This window comes from Lepidochelys olivacea (assembly GCF_965140295.1).
Source record: "Lepidochelys olivacea isolate rLepOli2 genome assembly, chromosome: 9".
NCBI lineage: Eukaryota > Metazoa > Chordata > Testudines > Cheloniidae > Lepidochelys > Lepidochelys olivacea.
This window is the reverse complement of record NC_140419.1, coordinates 7,308,354-7,335,824: the sequence shown is the minus strand read 5'-3', so window position 1 is coordinate 7,335,824 and position 27,471 is coordinate 7,308,354. Positions and strand designations below refer to the sequence as shown.

Below are 27,471 nucleotides of genomic sequence, written 5' to 3'. Positions count from 1 at the left end.
GGCGAGGGGTGAGTGTGCCCAGGGACGTGCAGGCGAAGGGTGAGTGTGCCCGGGCACGTGCGGGAGAGGGGCGAGTGTGCCTGGGGATGTGCGGGCGAGAGTGCCAGGGGCACTTGGAGCTGGATGGGCGTCTGTATGTTAATATTAAAAGCCCCGTGATTTCCCCAGGAAGGCGAGTGACGCCCGCGGTAATTGATGGGCTATAAATCTCCCTGCTCCCCCCCCCATGACAGGAGCAGCGGGATATTTATGGTGGGCAGCCAGCTGCAATGCAGTTCAATATTCCTGGCCTTTTCCCTTTGTGCCATTGGATTCAGCGTGGCCCAGGCCGGGGCAAGGGGCATAGTCTGCCGCTCAGACACCTGTGGTCAGGCCTGGCCTTGACTTCCCCACAAGCCCCCCGTCACCGCAGCCCAGAGAAGGACGGTACCAATGCAGGGCCCCAGCCCCCACCAGTGCCCGTCAAACCCGCCTAGTGCCCACCTGGGAGATGCCAGCTTCCCGGTGGCTCTAGGTGCTTTCCCAGGCAGCTGCCAGCCGGGGGGGGGGGGGGACACAGGGCCCCCATCACCGGGGGAATCCTGAGCCTCCCCCCATGCCCCAGCAGTGCCCACCCCCCCGCCAGCTGGCCAGGCTGCCCCATAGCTCACTTCCGAGCCGTGGGGGGTGAGGCCAGGAGCCACGGCCCGGCCCATGTGCCCGCGGACAGACCGCTGCCCCCCTGGCCAGCCGCGGGGGAGGCCGGATGATGCTGGGCGAGGCTTGGAGGCGAGTCCCCCCGCCCGGCCCCAGCTGCAGCAGCCGCGCTCTGAGCACAGGCGCGGACAGGTACCGTGCGGGGCGGGGGGAGCTGCCCGCTCCCAAGGCAGCCGAGAGCCGCTCGCCCAGAGCATCCCTGGCTGCCGCTGCCTCCAGCCCCCGGTAAGCGCCGCGCCTTGCCCCTGCCTGCCCGCGCCGGGGTCCCGCCGCCCGGGGATCGAGGGTCCCGTGCCCCACCCCCCGGCCGGGCGTTACAGGGTCCCGCTGCCGTCCCCCCCCCCGGGGCCGGGCGCTGGAGGGTCCCGTCTCCCCCCGGCTGGGCGTTACATGGTCCCGCTGCCCCCCCCGGGCCGGGCGCTCGAGGGTCTCCGTCCCCCCCCGGGCGATGGTTACAGGGTCCCGTCCGCCCCCCCCCGGGCCGGGCGCTGAAGGGTCCCCGCCCCCCCCGGGCGGGCGTTACAGGGTCCCGATGCCCCCGCCCCCGGCCGGGCGTTAGAGGGTCCCCCCCAGGGCCGGGCGCCGGAGAGCTGCAGCCGCCGCGCTCCGGGCGAATTCACCGGCTGCAAGTTCAACTTCCCGGCGCCGGCTCCGTTCCCCGGCGCAACAGCGCCGGGCGAGGGAAGTTCGCGGGCGGGGGCGAGACTCCGCTTCCCCTCGGCCCGCCGCGCCCGGGCGCTACGGGGCGGGCGGGCCCCGCTGGGGGGCAGCGGCCGCGGGGGCGGGGGTCTGGGCCCGAAGGGCCGGGCCAGGGGAGCTCCCGGCCCCGCCCCAGCGGGGCTCCTCGGCCGGGCAGGCAGGGCTGGGAGCCGGGCCACCCGCCCGCTCATTGTTCCCTGGGGAGCGCTGCGAGGAGGCGACGGAGCGTCTGGAATTGGGGGTCTCTGACCAGTCTGTGCCGAGACCCCCCCAACAGCCTCCCCCGCCTGCCGCCCCCCCCCGCTTCAGCCAAGCCGCCCCCCCACACACACACAAGAGGGGGACAAGTTGAGCCTTGTCCCCAGCTCCAGAGCTGACCGGGCTGGGGTCCACCCAGTGTCCCCTCCCCGTGGGGAATCCGCCTGCCCCCTTGGCTCCCTGGGTCCCCTGGCCCACAGCAGCACTTTGGTCAGGCCCCGCGACAGGGCCCAGCCTGGGCACTTCCCCCCTGGATGGACGAGACCCTGGCAGAGCTGCTGGGGACACCCCCTCCGTTCGGAGCCGAGACGGCCCCAGAGGCAGGGGGTGCCGAGGCTCGACGGGCAGGGGACTCGCTCCCCTTTCAAAGTCCCTTTACAGCTCCTGCTTCCTCCTGCACAGTGACCCAGGGCTTCACCTCCTTTGGGGCCACATCCTGCCTGCCGCCAGGGCCCGGTGGCCAGGGCCAGGGCAGGGGGGAGGGCTGGGAAGGGGGAGACCTGGCTCAGACGGAGAAGCCCTGGCTCTCCGGCTGGATAAAAGAGCCAGACCCAAGCCAAGGCCCCGCCATGCAGGGGACGACCCTGACCCGAGGGTCAGATGGGGGTGGGGGAGCAGGAGGAGAGACCAGGCACCCTGTTGGCAAGATGCCAAAAGCCGGGCGAGGCCGGGTCGTGCTCAGACTCGCTATGAGCGGGGGAGGGGCGGGGACCCTCCCCAGTTGACAGACTCTCCCCTCCCCCCAGGGACGGCTGTTCGGCAGGGGCTGCAGGAAGAGCCGGGGCTCTGGGTCCGCTCCCTGGGGCCCAAGACATGAGCTCTCCCCCTCGCCGTCTGCCCTGAGCACCTCCTCCCTGAGCAGGGCCGCGGCACCGGCCCCCCGGCCCGGCAGCATGGAGAAGACCTACTCGCTGACGGCCCACTACGACGAGTTCCAGGAGGTGAAGTGTGCCAGGAAGTACAACAGCGGCACCCTGCCCAACGGCTTCAGCCTCCAGCTCGGGGCCGGGGCCAAGAAGCCGCGCCGGGGGCTGCCGCGCTGGAGCCGGCGTGAGATCTGCCTGCTCTCGGGGCTGGTCTTCGCGGCGGGCCTGTGCGTCATCCAGGGCTGCGTGCTGCTGCTCAAGTACCTGGCCATGGAGCGCGCCGCCCATTGCCGGGAGGACTGCCAGGAGAAGAAGGCCTTCCTCAAGGCCTCCCTCTTCATCGCCAGCAACATTGACCCCACCATCGACCCCTGCAATGACTTCTACTCCTTCGCCTGCGGCAGCTGGCTCCACCGGCACAGCATCCCCGAGGACAAGCTCCACTACGGCATCATCGCCACCATCGGGGAGCAGAACGAGGAGAAGCTCCGGCAGCTGCTCCAGCAGCCCGTCCGCAGGGGCTCCCGGGCCTCGGCCGAGAGGAAGGTGAAGGAGTTCTTCCGCTCCTGCCTCGACATGGGCGAGATCGACCGCCTGGGGCCGCGGCCCCTGCTGGAGGTGATCGCGGACTGCGGCGGCTGGGACGGGCCGGCCACGGGGCGGCAAGCCCGCTCCGACTTCAACGAGCTGCTCTACAAGACCCAGGGCGTCTACAGCACGGCCGCGCTCTTCTCCCTCACGGTCAACCTGGACGACAAGAACTCCTCCCGCTACGTCATCCGGGTGAGTGAGCCCACGCTGGGGGCGCCAGGCCCGGGGCACGCCCGCCGGGCATCTCAGGACAGCTGCAGCCAGGACGCCTCCGGCTAAGGTCACTGGAGCTCTGGCCGGTCTGTTCTTGAATGGGAGACCTCGAAGGAAGGCCACAGCGGGTTGGGTGACTCTCCTTGGGGCGTTGCAACACAGTGGCTGGCCCCAGCGAGGCGCAAGGGGGCACTGGGCTGCAGGGCGCTGGACGGGTGGCCCCAGCAGGGGGCACTCTCCCCTCACAGCCAGGACTGCCCCCCGTGCCCCAGTGTGGTGCTAGGGGGTGCTGGATGCAGAGACCAGAGTGTGTAACTCACTAGGGGGCGCTCTCCATTCCGAGTCAGGGCTGCTCACGTGTGTTCCTCAAAGACCCAGGGGCCCTGCCCCTGGGAGGCATTAGCCCTGCAGTGCTGTATAGATCCCGGGAGTCCTGTAATTAGATCCTGCCTGTCTGAAATCCCCTGCCCCACCACACTCAGCCGGACACAGGAGTCTCCTTCCTGTCCCAGCCTGGACTGTGTGGCGTTATGGTGGTGGAGGGTCCCACCCCAGAGCGGGCTGCATTTCAGCAGGGGATGAGGGGTGCCTATGCCTGGAGTGTGCCATGGGGTCCCTATGCGGGTGGGGTGAGTGCTCCTGCTGCATGGCACTGTTGCTATGGGCAACGCATCCCCTAACAAAGCAGATCTCTGGGTGTGGCGCGTGCTGCCCTCCTGCCATCAGCTCCCAGGGGAGAGGAGCTCGCACAAGGCCATTCCCCCATGGCTGCAGCCCTGTGCTAATAATATACGGCTGCAAACGCCCGCGCCAGACCGGAGCCTGCCAGCTAGCGGCTCCAATCACCCTCCACGCCGAGCTGCGGAAACAGCCAGCCTGGCTGCACCACTCGCGGTGTGCTGTTCGCTGCCCAGCCCCGATCGCTATGAGAGCGCGAGGGGCCGAGGGGGCTCAGCAAAGCCAGAGGTCATCCAGCCAGGTGGCATGACAGCCTCCGCAACAGCTCTGCCGGAGCCCCTCACTCCCGACCTGCAGCCCCCTGCTATCCCAGCCCTGGGCTCCCCACACCCAAATCTGCCGGAGCCCCTCCCTCCCAACCCGCAGCCCCCTGCTAGCCCAGCCCTGGGCTCCCCACGCCCAGCTCTGCCGGAGCCCCTCACTCCCAACCCGCAGCCCCCTGCTAGCCCAGCCCTGGGCTCCCCACACCCAACTCTGCCGGTGCCCCTCACTCCCAACCCGCAGCCCCCTGCTAGCCCAGCCCTGGGCTCCCCACACCCAACTCTGCCGGTGCCCCTCACTCCCAACCCACAGCCCCCTGCTATCCCAGCCCTGGGCTCCCCACACCCAACTCTGCCGGTGCCCCTCACTCCCAACCCGCAGCCCCCTGCTAGCCCAGCCCTGGGCTCCCCACACCCAGCTCTGCCGGAGCCCCTCACTCCCGACCCGCAGCCCCCTGCTAGCCCAGCCCTGGGCTCCCCACACCCAACTCTGCCGGTGCCCCTCACTCCCAACTCACAGCCCCCTGGTGCCAGCGCTGCGCTCCCCACACCCAGCTCTGCCGGAGCCCCTCACTCCCAACCCGCAGCCCCCTGCTATCCCAGCCCTGGGCTCCCCACACCCAAATCTGCCGGAGCCCCTCCCTCCCAACCCGCAGCCCCCTGCTAGCCCAGCCCTGGGCTCCCCACACCCAACTCTGCCGGTGCCCCTCACTCCCAACCCGCAGCCCCCTGCTAGCCCAGCCCTGGGCTCCCCACACCCAACTCTGCCGGTGCCCCTCACTCCCAACCCACAGCCCCCTGCTATCCCAGCCCTGGGCTCCCCACACCCAACTCTGCCGGTGCCCCTCACTCCCAACCCGCAGCCCCCTGCTAGCCCAGCCCTGGGCTCCCCACACCCAGCTCTGCCGGAGCCCCTCCCTCCCAACCCGCAGCCCCCTGCTAGCCCAGCCCTGGGCTCCCCACGCCCAGCTCTGCCGGAGCCCCTCACTCCCAACCCGCAGCCCCCTGCTAGCCCAGCCCTGGGCTCCCCACACCCAACTCTGCCGGTGCCCCTCACTCCCAACCCGCAGCCCCCTGCTAGCCCAGCCCTGGGCTCCCCACACCCAACTCTGCCGGTGCCCCTCACTCCCAACCCACAGCCCCCTGCTATCCCAGCCCTGGGCTCCCCACACCCAACTCTGCCGGTGCCCCTCACTCCCAACCCGCAGCCCCCTGCTAGCCCAGCCCTGGGCTCCCCACACCCAGCTCTGCCGGAGCCCCTCACTCCCGACCCGCAGCCCCCTGCTAGCCCAGCCCTGGGCTCCCCACACCCAACTCTGCCGGTGCCCCTCACTCCCAACTCACAGCCCCCTGGTGCCAGTGCTGCGCTCCCCACACCCAGCTCTGCCGGAGCCCCTCACTCCCAACCCGCAGCCCCCTGCTATCCCAGCCCTGGGCTCCCCACACCCAAATCTGCCGGAGCCCCTCCCTCCCAACCCGCAGCCCCCTGCTAGCCCAGCCCTGGGCTCCCCACACCCAACTCTGCCGGTGCCCCTCACTCCCAACCCGCAGCCCCCTGCTAGCCCAGCCCTGGGCTCCCCACACCCAACTCTGCCGGTGCCCCTCACTCCCAACCCACAGCCCCCTGCTATCCCAGCCCTGGGCTCCCCACACCCAACTCTGCCGGTGCCCCTCACTCCCAACCCGCAGCCCCCTGCTAGCCCAGCCCTGGGCTCCCCACACCCAGCTCTGCCGGAGCCCCTCACTCCCGACCCGCAGCCCCCTGCTAGCCCAGCCCTGGGCTCCCCACACCCAACTCTGCCGGTGCCCCTCACTCCCAACTCACAGCCCCCTGGTGCCAGCGCTGCGCTCCCCACACCCAGCTCTGCCGGAGCCCCTCACTCCCAACCCGCAGCCCCCTGCTAGCCCAGGCTTTCTGGTCCTGGTCCCCCTTCTGGTCAGGCAGCCGTGCTGGAGCCCTATTCAAAGATCAGAGGCTCCCATCCCAGACTCAGGTTAGTGTCATTGATTGTCCCATGGTCTCCTTCCCAGCCAAGCTCTTCCCCAGCCCCCGACACCCTGGGCCATGCCCCACAGGCTGCAGGTGGGGGTGGCCTATGGGGACCACCCCAGCAGGAGCCTTCATGCCAGCAAATCAACACACAGATCAGGCCTGTGTGCCAGAGGCACCGGGCAATCAACCAGGAGATGCTGCCCAAGGTGCCTCCCTCCCCTTGGGGCAGAGGCCATGTGTCATGAGTATCCACCTCCCTGAGTCCCTCTCCCTTGCAGCATCAAGGGATGTCACCTGCATGCCACAAGATGGGCCCTGTGAGTGCCCGGTGCTGGCATTGCTCTGCCAATACCCACACAGAGCCCTGGGGCGGGGGGCTCAGGCCCCCATATACAAGAACCAGCTCCAGTTTTTCAGCTCCAACCAATTTGGCTTTTCCATCAAGGGAAAACAATGAACCAAGAAAGAACCAAAGTAAAGTCTCATAGATTCCAAGGCCAGAAGGGACCATTGTGATCGTCTCATCTGATCCCTTCCCCCGCAAAGCGCAGGCCAGAGAACTGTCCCAGAACAATTCCTAGAGCCCATATTCGAGAGGAACATCCCATCTGGATTTAAAAATTGCCAGCGACGGAGAATGCACCACGACCCCTGGTAAATTGTTCCACAGCCCTTGGTAACCCCCCCGACCCCCGGGGGGAAGAGCGCAGTGTGGGTGTCTCATAGTGAGGCTGACCTCCAAAGGGCCTCTGCCCCAGCACACAAGCCCAGCACTAAGACATTTACAGGCACAGGAAGCAAAATGACTCAATGCACCATGGCTCACAGGGCCCTGGTCAGATGGGAGGGGAAAGCCCCAGTTCTGCTGCACTGAACAGGAGCTGTGGGTGTATTGGAACACAACTGGGGTTACCTAGAGCTTCACAGCTCTCCAGAGACAGGAGTCAGCATAGGGCCTTTGACACACAGACAGACAGTTCCAGTTCCACCCAGCAGAGGGCAATGCAGACACACACTCAGCCCTACCCGGCAATGTCTTGGTCTTTGGCTCCCCCTACTGGTCTCACTTGGCTCTGGAAGGAACACACTGAATTGGTGTAAATGGGGTCAGAACCCGGCCCGGCCCTGCTGGGTTGCTTGCAAAACAGGCAGCTGGTACCCAAGAAATGGGGGAGCAGGGAGAAATTGACAAGCAGGGAAGCAGGCTCCTTGGCATGGGAAGAGGGGACCAGGACATGGAGCATTGCCCAGGAAGGAGGGGGAGATGGGCAGCTCCGTGCAACGCGCAGAATCATTAGGGGCAAAGGGTGATCTGGGGTAGGAGCCCAGGGCTGGGATATCAGGGGGCTGAGGGTTGGGATTGAGGGGCAACGGCAGAGCTGTGGGGGCAGGGTTGGGATATCAGGGGGCTGCGGGTCAGGCGTGAGGGGCATTGGCAGAGCTGTGTGGAGGGGAAGGCATGCCCTGTGCTCCCCACCCGCTCTCCTAGCCTCTCCCCCTCCCGAGCCCTGGTTAGGAAGGCATTTGCCCGCGTTAATCAGTGGCTCCGAAATGTAGAGAGCAAATAGAGTCGGCGGGGCCCTGGCAGCGGATTGCACCCCCGTCTGTGCGGCCATCCCCTGCCCGCCTCCGGAGCTCATTCCCAGCACCGGGCCCCGAGTAGTGGCCAGGGGCTGGGGCCTGCACTGCTGGGGGTGTTGTTTAATACACGGGGGGCTCTATTCCCCTGGACATGGGTTCCCCGCTGTGGTCGGAGTCGGCGGAGTCGGCCACGCGGGCAGGGCGGTTCCAGGCCTGCTGGGCCGCCGGCTCCCAGCCTCCCAGTTCTTGTCGAATTACCTTGGAAAACGAACTGGCAAGGACACAGCCGGGGCTCGTGGGATGCCGTGCTCGGCACCCGGCCTTTTATTTGCATAGCAATGCTGGGCGCCACGCCGACGGAGAAGCGGCTTTTATACCCGAATTAATGTGACTCCGACAGGAGGGGACCTTTGGAAAGGCAATTTCCCTCCGCACAATTGCAGTGTTTAGCAAAGCAGCGTGGCAGGCAATTTTCCAGGCAGTCGGCAGAGCCGTGCACACGGAGGAGAGAGGCTGCGTGCACGTACGTGCTGGGAGAGCGTCTGTGTGTGTGTGCCGGGTGTGGGTGCGGGCGGGTGTGCACAGGGGCTGTGAGTGTGCAGACACGCTGGGAGAGCATTGTGCACATTATGGGGGAGGGTGCGTGGGCGCAGGAGTGGGTGGGCGTGCAAGTGTGTGTGCGGGGGCGTGCAAGCTCTGGGAATGTGTGAGTGCGGACGCTGGGGTGTGCGTGCGAGCGTGCACACGGGGGGGGCATGTGAATGCTGGGGGGAGTGTGTGCACACACGCCTGCTAGGGGGGGCTGTCTGTGCGAGCACACACTGGGGGGGAGTGTGAGAGCGTGTGTGCACTGGGGCAGAGTGTGCACGGGGGAGTGTGGCTGCATGGGTGCTGTGTGCGTGCGGGTGTGTACGTGCATGCTGGGGAAGTGGATGCGTGGGCCTGTTTCCACACGTGTGTCCTTTTCAGGTCTGTGTGCTCTGGCTCCAGGGGCCGCGGCCTGGTCTGGGGAGTTTATGGCTGGGGCTGGGGTCAGTGGAGATGAGGGACCTCGGGGCAGGGGCCGGTCCCGTCCCTGGAGCTTGCACCGAACGGAGCCCCCCGCAGTGCCTGGGGGCTCAGACCACAGCTTCCTGGTGCCTCCCGTCGGCTGCAGAGAGGCTGCCCTGGTGCCTCGGGTGGGGGGCAGTGCGGGCCCACGAGGTGCGGGGAAGCAGCTGAGCAGCCTCGTGCGGCTCCCCCCAGGACGGGAACGACAGGCCCAGGAGAGGCTGAACGAGGCCTGCACCTCTAACGCCCGGCTGAGCCCACCCACCGACCCCCCAGTGCACCAGAGAGCCCTGCCCCCTGCTGGGCACTGAGCTTCCTCTAGAGGCTCCAGCCAGGGCAGGGCTTTGCCAGGAGTGCGGGGCGGGGGTGGGGGGGCTCCGGGAGAGCACAGGCTGCTCCCCCATTGGGGTTACAGTGGGGGCGGGGGGGGGCTGAGCCCAAGGGCCCTGAGGAGCTGTAGTGGTGCGAAAAGGAGCATGGTGCCCTCTAGTGGCCACAGCCGGCACAGCAGGTAAAGGACCCCACTGGCCCCAGCACCAGGGGGCGCTGTTGGGGCTGTCTGCCCAGCTCCGCGGTGTGTGTGTGTGGGGGGGGGCTCTGATCCCACCAGCGGGTGGGTAATTGACAGCTAGCCGGTGCTGGCCGTTCCCCTTCCCTCGCGCTCGAGGAGGCCTTACCCACTCGTATGTACCCCTCCCTCATGCCGCTCCTGTGGGCACCGGCCCTTTGCTCCCCGCTGCAGGCTGGCAGCGTGTCTGAGCGCCCTGGGGTATCCCCCACCACTCCCCAGGGGATGGGAGGGTTTAAAGGGCCAGGCCGGGGGGGGGAGGGCGTTGCTGGGCGAGGTAGCCTCAGTCCGTGTGGCACACCTGGCTCTGGGGGGAGCTCTCTGCAGCCAAGGGGTGGAGCTTGGCCCAGGGGTCTCTGCACATGCCCTGGGTGGGGAGAGCCCAGCCCCAGGGCGGGCAGCCCACGAGGGATGGCTGCTCAGGCTCTGTGCTGCGGTGGGGTCGAGAAATGGGCCGGGGGGGTGGGGGCGGAACAGCGCTGGGATAGATGTGTCCTCACTGTTACGGAAACACCCAGAAATCAAGGCCCTGTCAGGCTGGGCACTGCACAGAGGCACACAGGGAGTGAGGGACCGCGCCTGCCCCACCGAGCTCACAATCTAAACAGGACAGAAGGTGGGAGGGGAAACTGAGGCACAGAAGGGGACGTAACTGGCCCAAGAAGGGCGGTGACAGCTGGGAACAGAAGCCAGGTCTCCTGAGTCCCAGCCCAGTGCCCTGCCCACGAGGCTACTGGGAGAGATTTACCTGCACCCCCTCCATGAATCCCCCCACTAAATGATTCAGGAAGAGCAACATGCTCCGTCTGTTCCCCAGCCTGGAGAGCCCAGAGGGGAGGGGTTAGGGCGAACCAGGCCGGGGGACAGAGGGCTGGAGGGCATTTCTCAGTGTCATACGCTTCCCCAGTGCCCTTGGCGACCCCAGGGTAATGCAGCCACCTCTGGGGAGGAGGATGGCAGCAGCCAACACACAGCACAAAAGAAAAGGCAGGCAAGCTGCGATTGGGGATGCGGGGGAAACCCCTGCGCACTCGAAAAGTGCCAGGGACTCATCCAAACTCCCCATTGACGTGCACTAACTGCCTAGGCCGACAGGGGGCAGCACAGCAGCCAGCCCCATGCAGGGTTGAACCTGCGGCTTTAGGGGTGGTGAGCCGAGACCCAGCAGCTCCAGAAAGGGCCCCCCCGGCATCCCCGCTGAGGCAGCCCTCACCCCAGCCCGGCGCGGTTAGAAGGGTCGGGCTGACCCAATGGGATAGATTAATTTTTTCAGTGCAGCTGCTTGTCCCTGCGATTGATGGCAGGAGGGCAGCGCCATTAGCTGATTGCTTCTTCCCGGGAGAGACTCTCTTTTGGAAAATGGCCAGCGGGCGGGCGGTGGGCAGCAGGGCTGGGCTGGGGGGGCGCCCCACGGGGCGGGCCTGGCCCGCGCTCCCAGGCATGGGCCCCTCCCGGGGACAGTTTCACCCACTGAGTCATTAGCACAAAGGGTTCTGCCGGGAAATTAAATTCTGGGTGTTTATCAGGGAGGGGGGAAATCATGCATTGCTGGGACAAAGGGCTGGCAGGAAGGCGGGGACGGGAGCTCGGAGCCAGCCTGGGGAAGGCTCCCGATATGGCGGGCACCGGGGACGGGGGGTGGGGGGGCTGTTGAGGGGGCGGCAGGATCACAAAAGGGGTCGGCCGGGGGTCGGGGACTGGCTGGGGCTCGGGGACTGGCTGGGGCTCGGGGTGGAGGGGGTTAAAGGGGCTGGCGGCTCAGCTGGAGCGTGCGGATAACGGACCCTTGGGAGGTTTGGGACGTACTGTTCAGAGCTGGGTTTATTCAGCCCCAAGCGCGCTGTGTTGAGGGTGCCTGGAGCACCGCGGGCGCGGGCAAGTGCTCCTTTGTTATCATAGCGTTGATTAGTTGTAACTGGGCTGCAAACGGTGCTCCAAAGGGCTGGCCTGTTATTGTAGGGTTGCTTGGAGGGAAGAGGAGGGTGTCACGGAGTCCCCGGGCGATGCTCGGGAACTGCTCCCTACGCAGCCAGGCAGGACTCTGGGGCAGTCGCCTTTCTGGGAGCAGCCTGTCTGCAGGACACACAGCTCACCCGGCTTCCACCTTCCTGGGTCTGACCTCGGAGCATTCAGCCTCCTCTGCCCCTCCGTGCGCTTCCCACACGAGTCCGCCCAGGCGGGGTACAGGGGAAGCCAGAGGGTCCTGCCCCCCAACGCCACAGTCAGACGTGACTCTCAGCCAGCCAGTAACACAGAGGTTTATTAGACGACTGGAACATGGTCTAACACAGAGAACAGGACCCCTCAGCTGGGTCCATTTTGGGGGGGGCAGGGAGCCAGACAACCACGTCTGCCCTTCACTCCATGTCCCCAGCCAGCCCCCAACTGACTCATCCTCCAGCCCCTCCTCCTCTGGGCTTTGTCCCTTTCCCAGGCCAGGAGGTCACCAGATTTCTTTGTTCTCCAACCCCTTTAGCTCTCACCTTGCAGGGGGGAAGGGCCCAGGCCATCCGTTGCCAGGAGACAGAGTGTCGGCCATTTATGTACCCTGGCCCTTTGCTCTGCAACAATTACGCCCCCTTATCCCACCACCTAGAGACTTAAGAAATGCACAGGGGAAACTGAGGCACCCCTACAGTATTCAGAGGAAACATTAAGAACAGTCCCACTTCGTCACAGGGGGGGTTGATCTGTTATTGGAGGAATGCTCAGAGGGCCGGTCCATTATCGTGGGGTTGCTCAGAGGGCCAGTCCGTTATTGTATGGTTGCTTGGTGGGCTGGTCCGTTATCGTAGGGTTGTTCAGAGGGCCGGTCCGTTATCGTAGGGTTGCTCAGAGGGCCGGTCCGTTATCGTAGGGTTGCTCAGAGGGCCGGTCTGTTATCGTAGGGTTGCTCAGAGGGCCGGTCCGTTAAAGTAAGGTTGCTCGGAGGGCCGGTCCATTATTGTAGGGTTGCTCGGTGGGCTGGTCTGTGGCTAGGCTGGCGGAGCAGCGCTCAGCACCCTCCAGCCCAGCCATGTGGCACTTTGAGGTGGAAGACCTGGTACAGTCTGGCCCTCCCGGCAGGGTGAGTTGATTGGGGAAGGACCCACCTGGGAGCAGGAGGGCTGAGCACAGGGGTGTGGACCAGAGAGAGTCCCACTGGCCCTACCCAGACTGGGGCGCGATGGGGGGTTAGACTGGAGCCAGCCACGCCACAGGGCCCCAGAGTACACCCAGGGGAGCCCCTCCCCACATTAAATCTCCCTCCTGGGACTCTGCCCTGGCCGCAGGGCCTTCCTCCTGCCCGAGCCCCAGACAAAGCACAGCCGCCCGCCCCCTTCGCAGACAGACCCTGGCGGCACAAAGGGCCCCCGCACAGGCTGAGCCCCCACCTCTCCCTGCTCCTCCATTAGCCAGGGAGGGGAGGGGACCCCAGACCGCCCTCGGACCGGGGAGGCGGGGGCTCAGGGTGCCCAGGCCGGGCACAAACACGGCTCCTCTCTTCTGTTGCAGATTGACCAGGACGGGCTGACGCTGCCTGAGCGAACCCTGTACCTGGGGCAGGACGAGGAGAGCGAGAAGGTGAGGGGGGCTGACATCACCCGGGGGGGAAGGGGGTGGGTCAGAGAGGAGCAGCCCCTGCCCAGCACCAGCTGCACCCACCTGCCCCGTGAGGCGGCTGAGCCGGGTGGGGGTGAGGAGGGGCTGGTGCAGCCGCAGTGTCACCAACCACCAGAAATCATGAGTCTGACCCCAGAAGTCACCGGACTGGCCCCAACGATTAGGAGAGATTTTTAAACAAAAGGTCAAGTGTTGTGTTTGTCGGGCTGTTGTTTCATGTGTGATCTCCCCCTGCCCATCGTGTGTGTGTCTGTGTGCTCTCCCCCAGCCCGGCCTGTGTGGGGGTGGTGGGGGCTGTGTGTGGAGGGTTTGTGTGTGTGTGTGTAGGGGGGAGGTGTGGGGCTGAGGGGGTGTGTGGGGTGCAGGTGTGGGGGGTGTTTGCAGGGAGATGGGGGGAGGGTGGGGGAAGTGACTCGAGCCCCTGCAGCAGGAGCTCCCGCCCCACCTGCCTGACCGCTGATTCTGCCCCCAGCCCCCCACACCCCGCATCTCGGCTCCTCCTGGCCCTTCACCCCTTGGCCGGGGCAGGCGCTGTCCTGTCCTTGCGGCCTGCAGGGGGTGGCGAGGGGGCGGGGCTCTTTAGCTCCGCCCTCCCGTGACGCTAGCTGGGGATGCAGCGGGGCGGGGAGGGAGCTCTGCCCACAGCAGCTGATTGGTGGCTCAGCCCCAGGAGGCGGGCTAGGAGGGCAGGCAGCCAATCAGAGGGTTCAGGAGCTCTAGGGGGCTTGGAGCTTCTGGAGCAGACAGGCTGAAATCCCGTCACCAAACGGCGCTAGAGTGGGGGGGGGGCTGACCCCCCCACCCCATGCGGGGCCTCCCCCCCCTCCCTCCCGCCTCGGCCAGGGCTGTGTCCCCTGCCCCCCCTTCCCTCAGCCCTCCCCCCTGAGCCAGGCCTGACCCCCCTTAGCCTCCTCCCCACTGGGCCTGCCCCCCTCTCGGCCCTCTCCCCCTCCCTCAGCCCCCCACTGGGCCTGCCCCCCTCTCGGCATTCTCCGGCTCCCCCCGGTCAGGCATGCGCCCCCTCCCTCAGCCCCCCACTGGGCCTGCCCCCCTCTCGGCATTCTCCGGCTCCCCCCCGGTCAGGCATGCGCCCCCTCCCTCAGCCCCCCACTGGGCCTGCCCCCCTCTCGGCATTCTCCGGCTCCCCCCCGGTCAGGCATGCGCCCCCTCCCTCAGCCCCCCACTGGGCCTGCCCCCCTCTCGGCATTCTCCGGCTCCCCCCCGGTCAGGCATGCGCCCCCTCCCTCAGCCCCCCACTGGGCCTGCCCCCCTTTCGGCCCTCTCCCACTCCCCCTGGTCAGGCCTGTCCCCTCAGCCCTCACCCCCACTCAGCCCTTGCGCCCCCCCAGCCAGGCCTGACCCCCCCTTAGCCTCCTCCCCACTCGACCTGGCCTGCCCCCCCTTACCTCAGTCCTCACCCCGCCCCCCAGCAAGGCCTGACACCCCCCCTTAACATCCTCCCCACTGGGCTTGACCCGCCTCTCGGCCTTCTCCCCCTGCCCCCAGTCAGGCGTGCTCCCCCTCCCTCAGCCCCCGCACCGGGCCTGCCCCACACTCGGCCCTCTCCCCCTACCCCCAGTCAGGCGTGACCCCTTGATCCCCCTGGGTCCGAGCCCCCCCGCCCCAGGATGGCGCTGCACCCCCCGCGGGGGCTGACCCCTCGCCTCGCCCCCAGATCCTGGCGGCGTACCGCCTGTTCATGGAGCGGCTGCTGGGCCTGCTGGGAGCGGAGCATGTCGCGCAGAAGGCGGAGGAGATCCTGCAGCTGGAGCAGAGACTGGCCAACGTGAGTCCTTCCCAGCCCCATGGGCACGAGTCTTCGGGCACAGGTGGCCCCCAGCTTGCAAGGAACTAACCCCCTACAGCCATGTGGGGAAGGTGGGGGCCCAGCCGGGGCCCAAGGGCTCGACCCCATGCTGGCATTGAGCACCGCTTGCCCAGCCTCTGGCCTCTCAAGGGAGCAGGTCGCAGCCCAGCGCACCCAGTGTGTGGGTGGGGTACGTCCCCACTGGGGTCCCTGGGCAGGGAGGGGACATGCTGGGGGCCTGGTGCCTGGAGCTTGGGGCTGACTGGTGAGTCCCTGTTACAGGAAGCGGTTTCATTCCCAAAGCGGGAGCCCCTTGGCCTGCCGAGCCCCCACAGCTTGGTCGCTGCCTGTCCCCACACCCTGGCACTGCCCTGGGGCTGGGTACAGCCAGGCTGAGGAGCCTCCTGCGCTGGGGAGCCGCCGAGCTGCGGAAGGGAAATCAAAGAGCAGCAAAGCCTGACTGGGTTGCACCCGCCCCAGGGTGCTGGGAGAGGGGACCCTGCAGGATAGCGGGGAGCAGCCATGAGCGCTCCAGGGTGGCATCCGCCTCCCACCACCATGTGGCTGGGGAAAGAGTGAGGGGCCCCAGGCCTTTGGGGGGTCAGGGGAGCAGTGAGGCTGGCGAGTGGGAATGCTTAGCCCTAGACTCCCTGCCCGTGGCTGGCCCCGTGGCACCCCCCAGCCTGGTGGCGCAGGCAAAGCGCGGCCCTGATGCGTCTCTCCTGCCCAGATCACGGTCTCCGAGTATGACGACCTGCGCCGGGACATCAGCACCATGTACAACAAGGTGTCGCTGAGGGAGCTGCAGCTCATCACCCCCACCGTGAGTACCCTGCCGGGGCACCGGGGGAGGGGCAGCACAGCTGAAGCCCCTCTGTTCACAGGTGCCCAGACAAATGCCTTCATGGCTCTTCTTCTCCCCCAGGAGGGCTGCCCCCCAAGTCCATTCTGGAGGGCACTACCATCCGCACCAGTTCAGAGACTGCAGAGGGGCACCCAGACGTGGGCTGTGTTAGGTCACTGTGGTGGGGCAAGCCCAGGCTGGATCGCTGCCCGTGGGGCGTGGAGTCAGGGCCTGGGCCAGCCGCAGAGCGTGGTGGGGCTCTGGAGAAGGCAAGGCCCCTCTGGTCACAGCGCCCTCTCCCCCACCCCCCAGCTCAAGTGGAAGCGCCTGCTGGATCGGATCTTCCACGATAACTTCTCCGAGGAGGAGGAGGTGGTGCTGCTGGCCACGGACTACATGCAGAAGGTGTCGGAGCTCATCCACAGCACGCCCAGCAGGTATGGCCAGCGGGGCACAGCGGGCACTGCCAGGGTGCAGGGCTCTACCAGATGCCTCGTCCCACATGCTCCTGATACACGGCTGGGTAGCAGGGCTCTGTGGGGACAGTGGGGCTCTGGGGCATGCTGGTCACACCCTGGGGTCAGAGTGGGGTGGGAGGGCGGAGGGAGCCCCACCCTGCCCTGCTCCCACAGCCACTGCCCAGCTCCAGTGCCACTCCGGCACTCCAGGCATCTCCGGGCCCCTCACTCGGGCACACAGATGGGATTGGAGACTGGTAGAGGGGCAGATCCCAGGTGCCCCCTGGAGAAGCCCCGTCCCCTGCTCAGGCTTCCCAACAAGGTGGCGGGGAGGAGGAGACCTTGATGGGCCTGGCTCAGGGTCGAAGAGGCCTGGCCAGGGATTTCTGCGGTGGGGATTCATGGGCGTGGCTCATCGTCAGCTGAATCCCCTGCATCCGCTGCCTTTGATCCGCTCCATGGGCTAGGGGCCCTTTCGGTACAGACAGGACATCTCACTAATGGCCATTGATCTGCCGGGACTCGCCTGCCTCCTGAATGCCAATGGGCTGCTGCAGCTGCCTGCTGGGGTGCAGGAGACCATAGCATACAACCCCCCATCCCTGCCAGGCTCACAGAGCTGCACTGCCTCATCCCATAGCCCCCCCTCCCCAGCATGGCCAAAAGCAGGGTGAGCTTCCCCTTCCCTGCCCTCCCCCCACCATGTCTGGGCTCTCCCCTCCCAGGCATACCCCGCTACAAGCCAAGCACACGCCCCGGAATCCCCCTCAGCACACACACAAACACCCCATGGCCACCCAGAGGGCCCCCCGCCAGCTCTCTCCTGCACCCCCCACCCCCAGGGATCCCCATTCCCGGCCGCGCCCCCAGCGAGTGAAATATAGCATTTCAGAGCTAATCAAATGCATTACAAATCATCCGGCTAAACCAATTCATTACACAGGCAATTCAGCGGCGTGCAGGGTGCCAAGCCAGCCGATGTCTGGGCTTTCATGGGATATTCCCTAAAACTGCAGCTCAGATGTCCTGGCTGGGCATCCCCGGCAGCCCAGAGCTGGCAGCGAACTCCTCCTAGACCCCCCCCCCCCCGGTCTCTGAGCACACTGGCCAGCCGGGGGTGCTGGCAGAGCCCAGGGAACTCCCTGCAACTAGGGTTTGGGAATGCCACCGCTTCCACCATCACTTAAGGCAGGGGGATGCTTCCTGGCATCCCCGCTCCCCATTCTCCCCCCCTGCTCCCCACCCCATCCCGCAGCCCCTGAGACAGAGGAGGGAGAGGCTCAGACCCCCAGGGGTATAAAACATGCTCCCCCTCCCAGCCCCTGGCCGGTCCCTATGTCTCCCCCTCCCAGGATCCTTCACAACTACATGCTGTGGCGTATTGTGGTGGTGCTGAGCGAGCATCTCTCCACGCCCTTCCGCGACGCCATCCACGAGCTCTCCCGGGAGATGGAGGGCACTGAGAAGCAGCTGGAGCTGGACAAGATGTGCCTGAGCCAGGCCAACAAGCACTTCGGCATGGCCTTGGGGGCCCTCTTCGTGGAGGAGCACTTCTCCTCCTCCAGCAAGGCCAAGGTAGGCACAGCCAGGGGTGGGCTGCGAATCTCCCCCCGCCCCGCCCCGGATCCAGCCGGGCTGGAGGGAGGCGGGGAATCCCACCAGTGACCACCCCCCTGGCCAGTGAAACACAAGACAGGAGCGGCGCATCTTCAGGCCAAATGCCCAGTGGTTGGAGGCGCGCTCAGGGCCCGGCCCTGTTACCCGGCAACCACTGGGCGTGGCTTAAGCCATTTGTGGGCGTGGCAGTGATGGAGGAAGCGGCTCTCTAGGGGAGGTTCGTACCCACCCCGGGCCCAGTGCCATGGGCGTGTGTTACGAGGAACCCTGGTAACGCTGTGACCCGGGCGTGGTTGCACCGAGCAGGTGCAGCAGCTGGTGGAGGACATCAAGCACACCCTGGATCAGCGGCTGGACGAGCTTGACTGGATGGATAAAGAGACCAAACGAGCGGCTAGAGCCAAGGTGAGAAACCAAGAGGCGGAGCCTAGCCTGGCCAGCCAATCGCAACATCCACCACGGCTTGGGGCACTCCCGGGGGGATGGGGGATGGAGCTCAGACGGCGAGGGGGGCTCTGAACTGCCTGGGCCACAGGTAGCCTCGTCAGTCCCAACGTTGGGCAAGTGGATTTCTCCAGCCAGGAGAAGGAAACTCTGCTGTCTGGCAGCCAACCCATGAAGGCCCCGCACCCACGCAGAGAGCAGCCCTGCTCTGGGCTGGCTGGGCCCGTCCACAGGGTGAGCCACGCATACAGACCTGGCCAGCCACCTCCGCACGGACGGTGCTGCCATCCGGCTGCTGCAGCCACAGGCCAGCGCCTGCATGCAGAATTGGGGCTAGGACTGACCGCCTGCCCCTTTCAGCACAGGGGCCTCTGCCCAGAGAGCTAAGAGCAGCAACGCCGCAGTCTGTCATTGCATCGAGTAGGGGGCGGTGCTGTGCTCAGACACAAACCCATCAGCCCCCGGGAGATCAGAGCAGGCTCAGACCTGGGCGTGTGCTCTCCTTGCAGCTTCAGTACATGATGGTGATGATCGGGTACCCGGACTTCCTGCTGAAACCGGACGCCATCGATAAGGAGTACGAGGCGAGTGTGTGAGGGGCCTGCGTTGCACCCCTAGAGGGACTGCAACGAAGCTGCCTCTGGCAGGACACAACTGAGAGTACCAATTCAGGCCAAATTGCTTAGAGCAGGGCAGTTACAACCCAAGGCTGGGGTTCCTTTGCACACCAAGGCAAACCAAACCAGCCAAACAGAGAAGACTTCGGGTTTACCCCACTAGCTAATCACAAGTCACACAAGCAATTCCCTTAGACACTCCAGTTTCCCAGTATCCCCACCAGTGCCACTTGTTATGGAGATCACTGGTTATGAAAACCAACACCACAGTAAAAGAAAAACGTTCTCCTGACCCCAAAGGACCAAGCCCCAGACCCAGGTCAAATGATAACTTAGATCTTACCCAAAATACACACTTATAGCCAATTCTTATTAACTAAACTAAAATTTATTAAAAAAGAAAAGAGAGAGAGTTGGTTGAAAGATCAATATACAGACAGGTTTGAGTTCAATTTCTTGAGGTCCAGATACAGAGCAGAGATGAGCTTGTAGTTGCCCAAAGTCCTTTTAGAAATAGTCCAGAGGTTATAGTCCAATGTCCATATTCAGAGTGACTCCAGTCAGTGACTGGGGATCTCAATCCTTATGGCTCAGGGTTTCCCCCTCTTGAAACCCAAAGCAGAACAGAGATGAAGAAGGATCGTGTCCCAGGGTTTTTATATATTTCCAGCAGCCTTTTGGCCTGAGAAAACAATAGGCTTAATTTTCCTTCTCCTAAACATCATGGCAATTAGCACAGTGTAATTTATCCATTAAATACTGTAGTTCACATGTAGGTTACCCCAACCTTCAAAGAGACATATTGACTATTTCACTCAAGTGTTTTTCTAAATGTTAATATTCCTTTTTTGATCTTTGAATCAAAGCCATAGCAATAGACAAGACTTGTTTGCTTACCTCACAAGCCCTGAGCAAACAGCTATCCTTCTATCTCTAACAATGCAGGCTTGCATTTCAAAGCTCTGTTCATTTCCATCTCTTCCTAACAAGTCTTTACAGTTTGGCCATGGGTCACCTCAGTCTGTGAGTTAATTAACTCTTTCTGGCCCTGTGTCACCTTTCAATGAGATATTATATTACACTCATAACGTCACAGGGATACCTGCACACTCAGGCTGGGAGAGATCCAGCAGTACCCCTCCCTTTCTCCTGCTCTAGCCAGTGGCCCTTGGCCTGCCATGGCTCTGTCCCCTAGCCCTGCCCGGACTCCCTGGCCAGCAGGAGCTGCTGCTCTGTCAGCCTGCGGCAGGTGTCTCGCTGGGGAGTGCAATCTCGTGGGGCTCAGGACCCTCCCAAAGTCTTTTGCTCCCTGAGTTCCCCTGGCTCTGGCTGAGACACCTCCACCCTCATGCTGTTCCCACCCCCACAACAGCGCTTTCCATGGCTACCTGGGCATGCGGGGGCACCCGCTCTGTCAGCAGGGTGCGCTCCCAGGCGCCGGCCCCAGAGGGAGACACTCTTGCATGTGCTCAGTGTGTACGGGACCCTCCATCCATCCTAGGTCCCTGCCCGGGGGATGGGGATGAGCCTGCATGCAGACCAGGGAGCCTCGGGGCTACAGCCGAGCGCGGGGGCTGGGAGCCTGCTGGAGGGGACGGGACATCCCAACTCCGGCTCCTGCTCCCCTCTTGTGGCAGGGGGGCTGGCTGAGAAGGAGTCCCAGGGAGAAGCCCCCGGCCCTTTCCCGCCTGACCTGGGCTGTGTCCCCCGCCACAGTTCGAAGTCCATGAGAAGACGTATTTCAAGAACATCCTCAACAGCATCAAGTTCAGCATCAAGCTGTCGGTGAAGAAGATCCGGCAGGAGGTGGACAAGTCTGCGTAGGTGTCCATCGCCCCGGCTGGGGCCTGCGCTTTGCCCCTCCAGAGGGGATTGGGCAGGGGAAGAAGGGGGTACTGGTTCTGTGGACCCCCTGCTGTGAGAGCAGAGTCGGCCGCGGGTCTTTAGGGATCCATCTGTGACAGGCGGGACTCCGAGTGTGGCCAGCCCAAGGCTGCCAGTGCTGGTTCAAGCCCCGGCTCGCCGAGAGACAATGGCGTGCTCCACGCTGGCTGTTGCAGGAGGCTCTGCTCCCTGTAGCCAGGAGGCCCCTTGTCCGGACAGGGGTTGCTGCTGGGGTCCAGCCGCCACACTGCTCCTCTCCCTGGAAATCAAGGCATTTCCCCGAGGGGTGTGCCGGCCCCTAGTGGTCAGTGTGCGCACAGACAGGCAAATGCCTCACAACTTGTGCCCACCTACCAGGGCATCTGGGCTGAGGTGGGGGGTTCAGGGGCCGAGACTGCCTGTCAGGCTGGCTGATCGAGGGGGTGCTGACCCCACCCAGATCCAGCGGCACGTGGCCCCCAGAGCTTTCGCAGGTAGCTGACCTGGACTGGCCAGCCTGGCCCCTCTGAACATGGGGGCCTGTGCCCAGGGGGAGGGAGGCCAGGCTAGAGCCTAGCCTGGCACCATCCTGTGGGTATTAGGGGTCAGAGGCTGCCCCTCCCAGCACTCTGTCCTCTCCCAGCTCACCCCTCAGACTCCCCTGTGTGCTGGGGCAGGGGGAGTTGCAGGGGCACCTGGCCCTCGCAGCCCGGGTGCTGATCTCGGTGTCTTGGCTGTCTCCTTGCAGGTGGCTGCTGCCCCCGCAGGCCCTGAACGCCTACTATCTGCCCAACAAGAACCAGATGGGTATGGCTGATAGCCAGCATTCCCGGGGCTTCTGAACGTGTCTGCTCTGATCATTGCGGGGGGCACCCAGACTGGGGAGGGCCAGGGGGTGGTACAGCAGCCAAGCTGGGGTGCGACTGGGACTGAAATAGTAATGGGGGGTGGGGGGGGCCTGCGGGTTGAAAGTGAGGGGAATCAGCGGAGGTAGGGGCAGGGCTAGGATAGCAGGGGGCTGCGGGTCGGGATTGAGGGGCATCGGCAGAGCTGGGGAGGTGGGGGCAGGGCCAGGATAGCAGGGGGCTGCGGGTCGGGATTGAGGGGCATCGGCAGAGCTGGGGAGGTGGGGGCAGGGCCAGGATAGCAGGGGGCTGCGGGTCGGGATTGAGGGGCATCAGTAGAGCTGGGGAGGTGGGGGCAGGGCCAGGATAGCAGGGGGCTGCGGGTCAGGATTGAGGGGCATTGGCAAAACTGGGCAGGGGAGGAGAGACAGAGCATGGCTGCCTCAGGGAGTCTCCCTCATCCCAGAGAGCTGGGGGCTGACCCACGCCACGGTGTATTTGTCTAGAGCTGGGAGGGTGAGTTTGGGTCTCAGTAGGAGCCCTGTGTGCCTGGCCCAGGCAGGGTCCCCTCGCTGGGATCCTGCCCTGCTCGGGGTGAGAGGGCAGTGTGAGGGGCCCCCTCCCCATAACACTCCCTCCTCTCCCCGCAGTGTTCCCCGCCGGGATCCTCCAGCCCACGCTGTACGACCCTGAGTTCCCGCAGTGAGTACAGAGCTGTGCAGGTACCTCCACACTGCCCCCCCCCTCCAGCCAGCGCAAGGGGAGCAGGGGATTGGGGGGCCCATGGTTGGACCATGGCGCCCCTTGTGCCTGTGGAGGATCCCAGCCCTGGGGTGAAGCAGCGAGCAGGGCTCTCTGCAGCCAAACCCTGCGGGGGTAGCTCAGAACTGTCCCTGCTGGGCTGGGCGCACCCAGAACCGCCCCTTGGGCCACAGACACCCAGGAGGTCAGCGCCCCTCCCGTGGGTGGGCTCGTGTCAGCCTCTCCCTTGCTATCTGCCCATTCGCTGCTGACGGGGCGTCTGGGTGTGGGAGAGGTCCTCAGACTCCTCCCCCATTGCTGATGGGGCAGTGTCCTGGGTGGGGGGGGGGAGGTGCTCAGACGCCCCCTGCCCCATTGCTGATGGGGCACTGTGAAGCGGGGGAGGCCTCAGCTGATCAGGCTGTGCTGTAGGGGGTGCTCAGACCCTCCCATTGCTGATGGGGTCGTGTCTTGTCCCCTCCTGCCAAAAGGTCTCTGAACTACGGTGGAATCGGCACCATCATTGGGCACGAGCTGACCCACGGCTACGACGACTGGGGTGAGCCCCCTCCCCCCGCCCTGTTTCTGCTGCTCCAGGCCAGAGCTGGGACCCCACGAGTGCCTGCCCCGAGGCGTGGCACCTGTTCTCTGGGGACGCCCCGTGGCTGCATGGGGATGGGGCTCAGGACCCCAAGGGTGAAGGTGATGCAAAGGGCCAGGTGGCAGCTGCATGGGATAAGCCCTGGGCAGCCTGGCTTTTCTGGAGCGGCGCCTCCCTCTGGCTGGTCCAGGAGCAGAGCCTGGCCCTCGGCTGACAGTGCACTCACTACCGGGGCCTGGCAAACAGCTCCCTGTGTGGCCCTCAGTCATTGTGGGGCTGGGGCAGGGTGGGGCAGAACCAGCCGGGGAGGGGTGCTTACAGCTGGGGACAGGGTTCCAATCCCAGCTCTGCCCCATGAGCCCGAGCCCGTTCCACCCTCACCGTGTGCCCGCAGGGGGCCAGTACGATCGGCACGGGAACCTGGTGCACTGGTGGACAGAGGCCTCCTACAGCAAGTTCCTGAAGAAGGCCCAGTGCATCGTCAACCTGTACGACAACTTCACCGTCTACAACCAGCGGGTGAGCCCGAGCGCCCCTTGCTGCCGGGGGAGAGGGGCTGGCCTGCGTCCAGGGTGCCCCTCCCTGCTGGGTGGGCCAGGCCTGGCCCTGGGGTGCCCCTCACTTCTGCTTGCCCCAGATTGCTCCCCCGCAGCACATGGGGTCAGAAGGGCTCTGCTGTGAACAGCTTAGTGAGACACAGACCGCAGCAGCCAGAGCCCGGCGGGGGGCGGCTGGGGAGAGCAGGGGCTCTGGGTTGTTTCTGGAAGGGGCAGTTCATCTTACTCTCTAGTATCTACGTCATGAGGGGGAGGGTGCTGGCTCCAGGCGATGCAGCCCCCCCAGGTGCCCCCTCCCTCAGCCAGCGCCCGGGGCTGATCCCCTCAGGCTGGTCTCCCGGAGAGATGGGCTGGTGGGGCAGGGGCTGGGATGGGCCCCCAGTTTGAGGTGGCGTGCTGGAGGGCTGGGGGTACACCCGGCCAGGTCCGTATGAGCCCCTGCTCCTCTCTCCACAGGTGAACGGGAAGCACACGCTGGGGGAGAACATCGCCGACATGGGGGGGCTCAAACTGGCTTACTATGTAAGTGACGGAGGGCACCCCTAGCACCCCCCTCCCCCAGCTCATGGAGAATGGCTGGGGAGACCTGCAGGGCAGCAACTGGAGAACGGCCGGGGGGGGGGGGGGAGAGACCAGTGGGGCAGCAGCTGGCTGGGAGGAGGCTATGCTGGCATTACTCTAGGGGACCCCACACCCACCCACGCCGGGGCTTGTGAGCAGAGCACAGCGCCCCCACCCCCTGGGAGCTCCGTAGCCACCAGCTGCCCCTCTGCCTCAGCTGGGAGAAGCCGAGACCCTCCTGCCACCCCCAGCCAGACCCATTGCCCCACACTGCATGGGCCCAGCCTGCGAGCGCCTGGGGACAGGGTGGGGCGGCTGGGGGTGGGATGCCCCCCGCGCTGATCGGGCCTGTGTTTTGCAGGCCTATCAGAAGTGGGTGCGGGAGCACGGGCCGGAGCACCCCCTGCACCGCCTGAAATACACCCACGACCAGCTCTTCTTCATCGCCTTCGCCCAGGTAACACGCCGCCACCAGGGGGCGGTAGTGCACGGCGAGGGGCCCAGAGCCGCCGCCACGCTGCCTCCGCCCTGGGCTCCCCACCCCCAGCTCTGCCCGACCCGCAGCCCCCTGGCACCCTGAGCAGAAATGACCCAGGGGGGCCATACTGCAGAGCGGAGTGGGGGGGGTTAGATGGGGACAAAGCTCCCCCCGAGGCAAGGCTGGGACCCACCCAACTTGTTTCATCTCCGCCTGCTCCGCGTGCCCCACCCTGGCTGCCTCCTGTCCCAAAGATCCCGCTGGGAGCCCCTGGCTGGTCGTTCGGAGCCCCTGGCTGCCTTGCTGGCCTGGCCCCTGCTAGTCTCCACTCTGCTGCTGGGGGGCGGGTCCCTTCTCCCCCCAGCTCCCCCCAGCTGTGGTGCTCATCCGGACCCCCCAGCCCGGGCTCTCCCCCGGCTCCCCCGACCCCAGCTGTGGCGCTCACCGTGGCTTCTCTCCCATCCGCAGAACTGGTGCATCAAGAGGCGCTTGCAGTCCATCTACCTGCAGGTGCTGACCGACAAGCACGCCCCGGAACAGTACAGGTATCTGGGCCACTGCACCTGCTGGGTGTGGCCACTAGGAGGTGCGGCGAGTCCCTCTGCTCTGCCCTCTGCCTCGGGACCCCCAGCTGCTGCACGTGGGTTTGGCTGGTTGCTCCTCAGGGCAGGCCCAGCTCCACTTGGAGCTCAACTTGCCAGCAGGGGGCGCAGGGTGCACAGGCCTGGAGCCAGGGGCTGGTGGGAGGGAGGGCAGCGGGTGCCCTGCCCCAGTGAGGGAAAGAAAGGGTTAAACCAGTCCTTGCACTGGGCAGGCTGGGAGGGGAGGGACGCATGTGCTGGGGCCTCTCAGGCCAGCCTGGCTGCTCCTGCCCTGGGGCTGAGCCCACAGGGTTATGGGGCAGGAAGGGGCAGCGGCAGGTCAGGCTGAAAGCACCCAAGATGGGTGAACCAAGGCCGGGGGCTTGGAGTGGGGTCCCCGGCTGGAGCACAGGCCAGGCCAGCAGGGGGCAGCACAAGGCTGTAATAGGGGGTAGGACCTGAGTGTGCCCTAGACTGGCAGCCCAGAGAACCTACTGGACTGGTTCCTCTTGCCAGCCCCTTGCCCTTGCTGCCCCTCCATGGCCACCGGCCCAGTCAGAGCCAGCGGCCCCTCCCCACTGTGCATATGCCAGGGACAAGGGGTTAACCCTGGCACTGCCCACTCCCCGCTGGGCAGTTCTCCCCGTCCTACAGGACAGCGCTGCTAACAGCTGCCTCCTCTTGCTTCAGAGGTGGCTGCATTACTGTGTCAGGTGCAGCGCTGCCCTCGTTGGGCTGCCAGCCACCCTTTCCTGAGCCCTCTCTCCACTCCCCAGGGTGCTGGGCAGCGTCTCCCAGTTCGAGGAGTTCGGCCGGGTCTTCCACTGCCCCAAGAACTCGCCGATGAACCCAGCTCACAAGTGCTCCGTGTGGTGAGCACCGGCGCCCCGTGGCCATGCCTTTCGCTGCCCTTTGCCTTGCGTGTGCCGAGCCGTCCGTCTGATCCCGCTGTTTTCAGGGGCTGCTGCTTCTCTCTGCCATCCGCCTGCCCACCAGCCAGGCACCGGGGAGACCCTCTGGGCTCCTCTGCAGGGCCGGGGCTCGCAGGGACAGATGCCGGACAGAGCTGGAGACAAGGTGGCGAAGGCTCCTTTGGCCAGTTCCTCGGGGGCCGATGCGACAGGCAGCAGGGAAACTACAGATTGGGTCCACTTCTGGCTGGGTGTGTCCTGCCACCCCCCCCCCCCGGGCCTTGGAGCCAGCCCCCCCTCCTCTGGCTCCCCATCGCCGAGCCAGGAGCCGGCCCAGTGAGCCTGCCAGCGGCGCAGCCGCAGGGGATCCCCAAAACACCATTGAGGGACAGTGGGAGGGACCAGAACTGGGGGAGGCAGGGGACAGGCCCCAGTGCTGCTGGCACGGAGGGGCCAAAAGCTACTGTGGGGCCATTTCTCAAACCGGCTGGAAGATCCCACATATGGAAGCAAGCGGTGCCCGTCCCAGGGCAGAACGCGGGGGCTGCAGCCCACGCCCCATTCACCCAGCCCTATAACTTCCATCCAGGGCGACATGGGCTCAGAGCCGGGCACAGAGGCCTAAGCCTAGGCCCGCAGGGAAGCCACCTGCCAGCGCAAAGGCCCCCGTGTGCTCGCGCCACAGGGAAGTTGTAGGGCTAGGCTGGGGGGGGTTCCAGGAGGACAGGTGGGTGAGAAATCCCCCTGCCCACCCGCAGCCCTGAACAGCGCCAGCTGCCAGTGCCCCCCCCCCAGCACCATGCAAACAGCTGCGGTCCCATGCTCGCGCCCAGGGTGGCAGTGGATGGGCTGCGGGCGAAGAGCTGGCTCCACCCCCTGCCACCTGCACTCCTGGGCATTGACTCAGCTGGGGGCCCCGTGGCAGTTCGGCGCCTCACCCCAGTGCAGTGCCGGACGGCAGCACCAGGAGGCGCCCTTGGGACATCAGGCAGGACGGCCACAGCCAGGAGGGGGAGCCGCGCCGCCCACGGGCTCGGTGCCTCTTGTACAGACCTCGCTGTATGTGTCGCTGCTCGGTATGGTCAATAAAGCCGGCGCTGTACGTGTGGGTGGCTCGGTGCAGGGCAGCCGGGGCGAGGGGGGGGCCACCCCAGTCTGTGCGCAGCCCCACTGCTGCGGTGGCTGGGGAGGGGGAAGCATTCACACACCAGCCTCGGGTGTGTCCCCCCAACACACCCCCAGGGCCCCCGGGAGTCCATTCACCCCCCCCACACACACACAGCCGTCTGGAGTCCACCCCCCCTCCCCACATGGCCGGCTGCAGTCTCTCGCCCACGCACGCACAGAACACGCCCCCTGGAGCCCATCCCCCCACCACAGCACCCCCTGGAGCCAACTGCCCCCCCTACACAGTGCCCTTGGAGCTCATC

The 27,471-nt window shown here is 65.7% G+C and overlaps 1 protein-coding gene across 1 annotated transcript; it reads left to right on the top strand.

The window, feature by feature from the left end:
* Window positions 1-789: 789 nt before the first annotated feature.
* Window positions 790-27,147, top strand: ECEL1 (endothelin converting enzyme like 1). The gene is made up of 18 exons (XM_084640011.1): window positions 790-921; window positions 2,400-3,302; window positions 13,009-13,077; window positions 14,792-14,902; window positions 15,654-15,746; window positions 16,080-16,204; window positions 17,578-17,800; window positions 18,149-18,247; window positions 18,796-18,870; window positions 20,620-20,723; window positions 21,515-21,573; window positions 22,262-22,313; window positions 22,844-22,911; window positions 23,348-23,472; window positions 23,967-24,032; window positions 24,433-24,528; window positions 25,018-25,094; window positions 25,907-27,147. The coding sequence occupies exons 2-18, from the start codon at window positions 2,547-2,549 to the stop codon at window positions 26,004-26,006; spliced, it is 2,298 nt and encodes a 765-aa protein (XP_084496137.1). The 5' UTR covers window positions 790-921; window positions 2,400-2,546; the 3' UTR covers window positions 26,007-27,147.
* The last annotated feature ends 324 nt before the right edge of the window (window positions 27,148-27,471 follow it).

Coding starts and splice junctions, on each gene's coding strand:
- ECEL1 (XM_084640011.1), top strand. CDS start 2,547: ATGGAGAAGACCTACTCGCTGACGGCCCACTACGACGAGTTCCAGGAG. Junction 14,903..15,653: donor TGGAGCAGAGACTGGCCAAC/GTGAGTCCTTCC, acceptor TCTCCTGCCCAG/ATCACGGTCTCCGAGTATGA. Junction 21,574..22,261: donor GCCCAACAAGAACCAGATGG/GTATGGCTGATA, acceptor CTCTCCCCGCAG/TGTTCCCCGCCGGGATCCTC.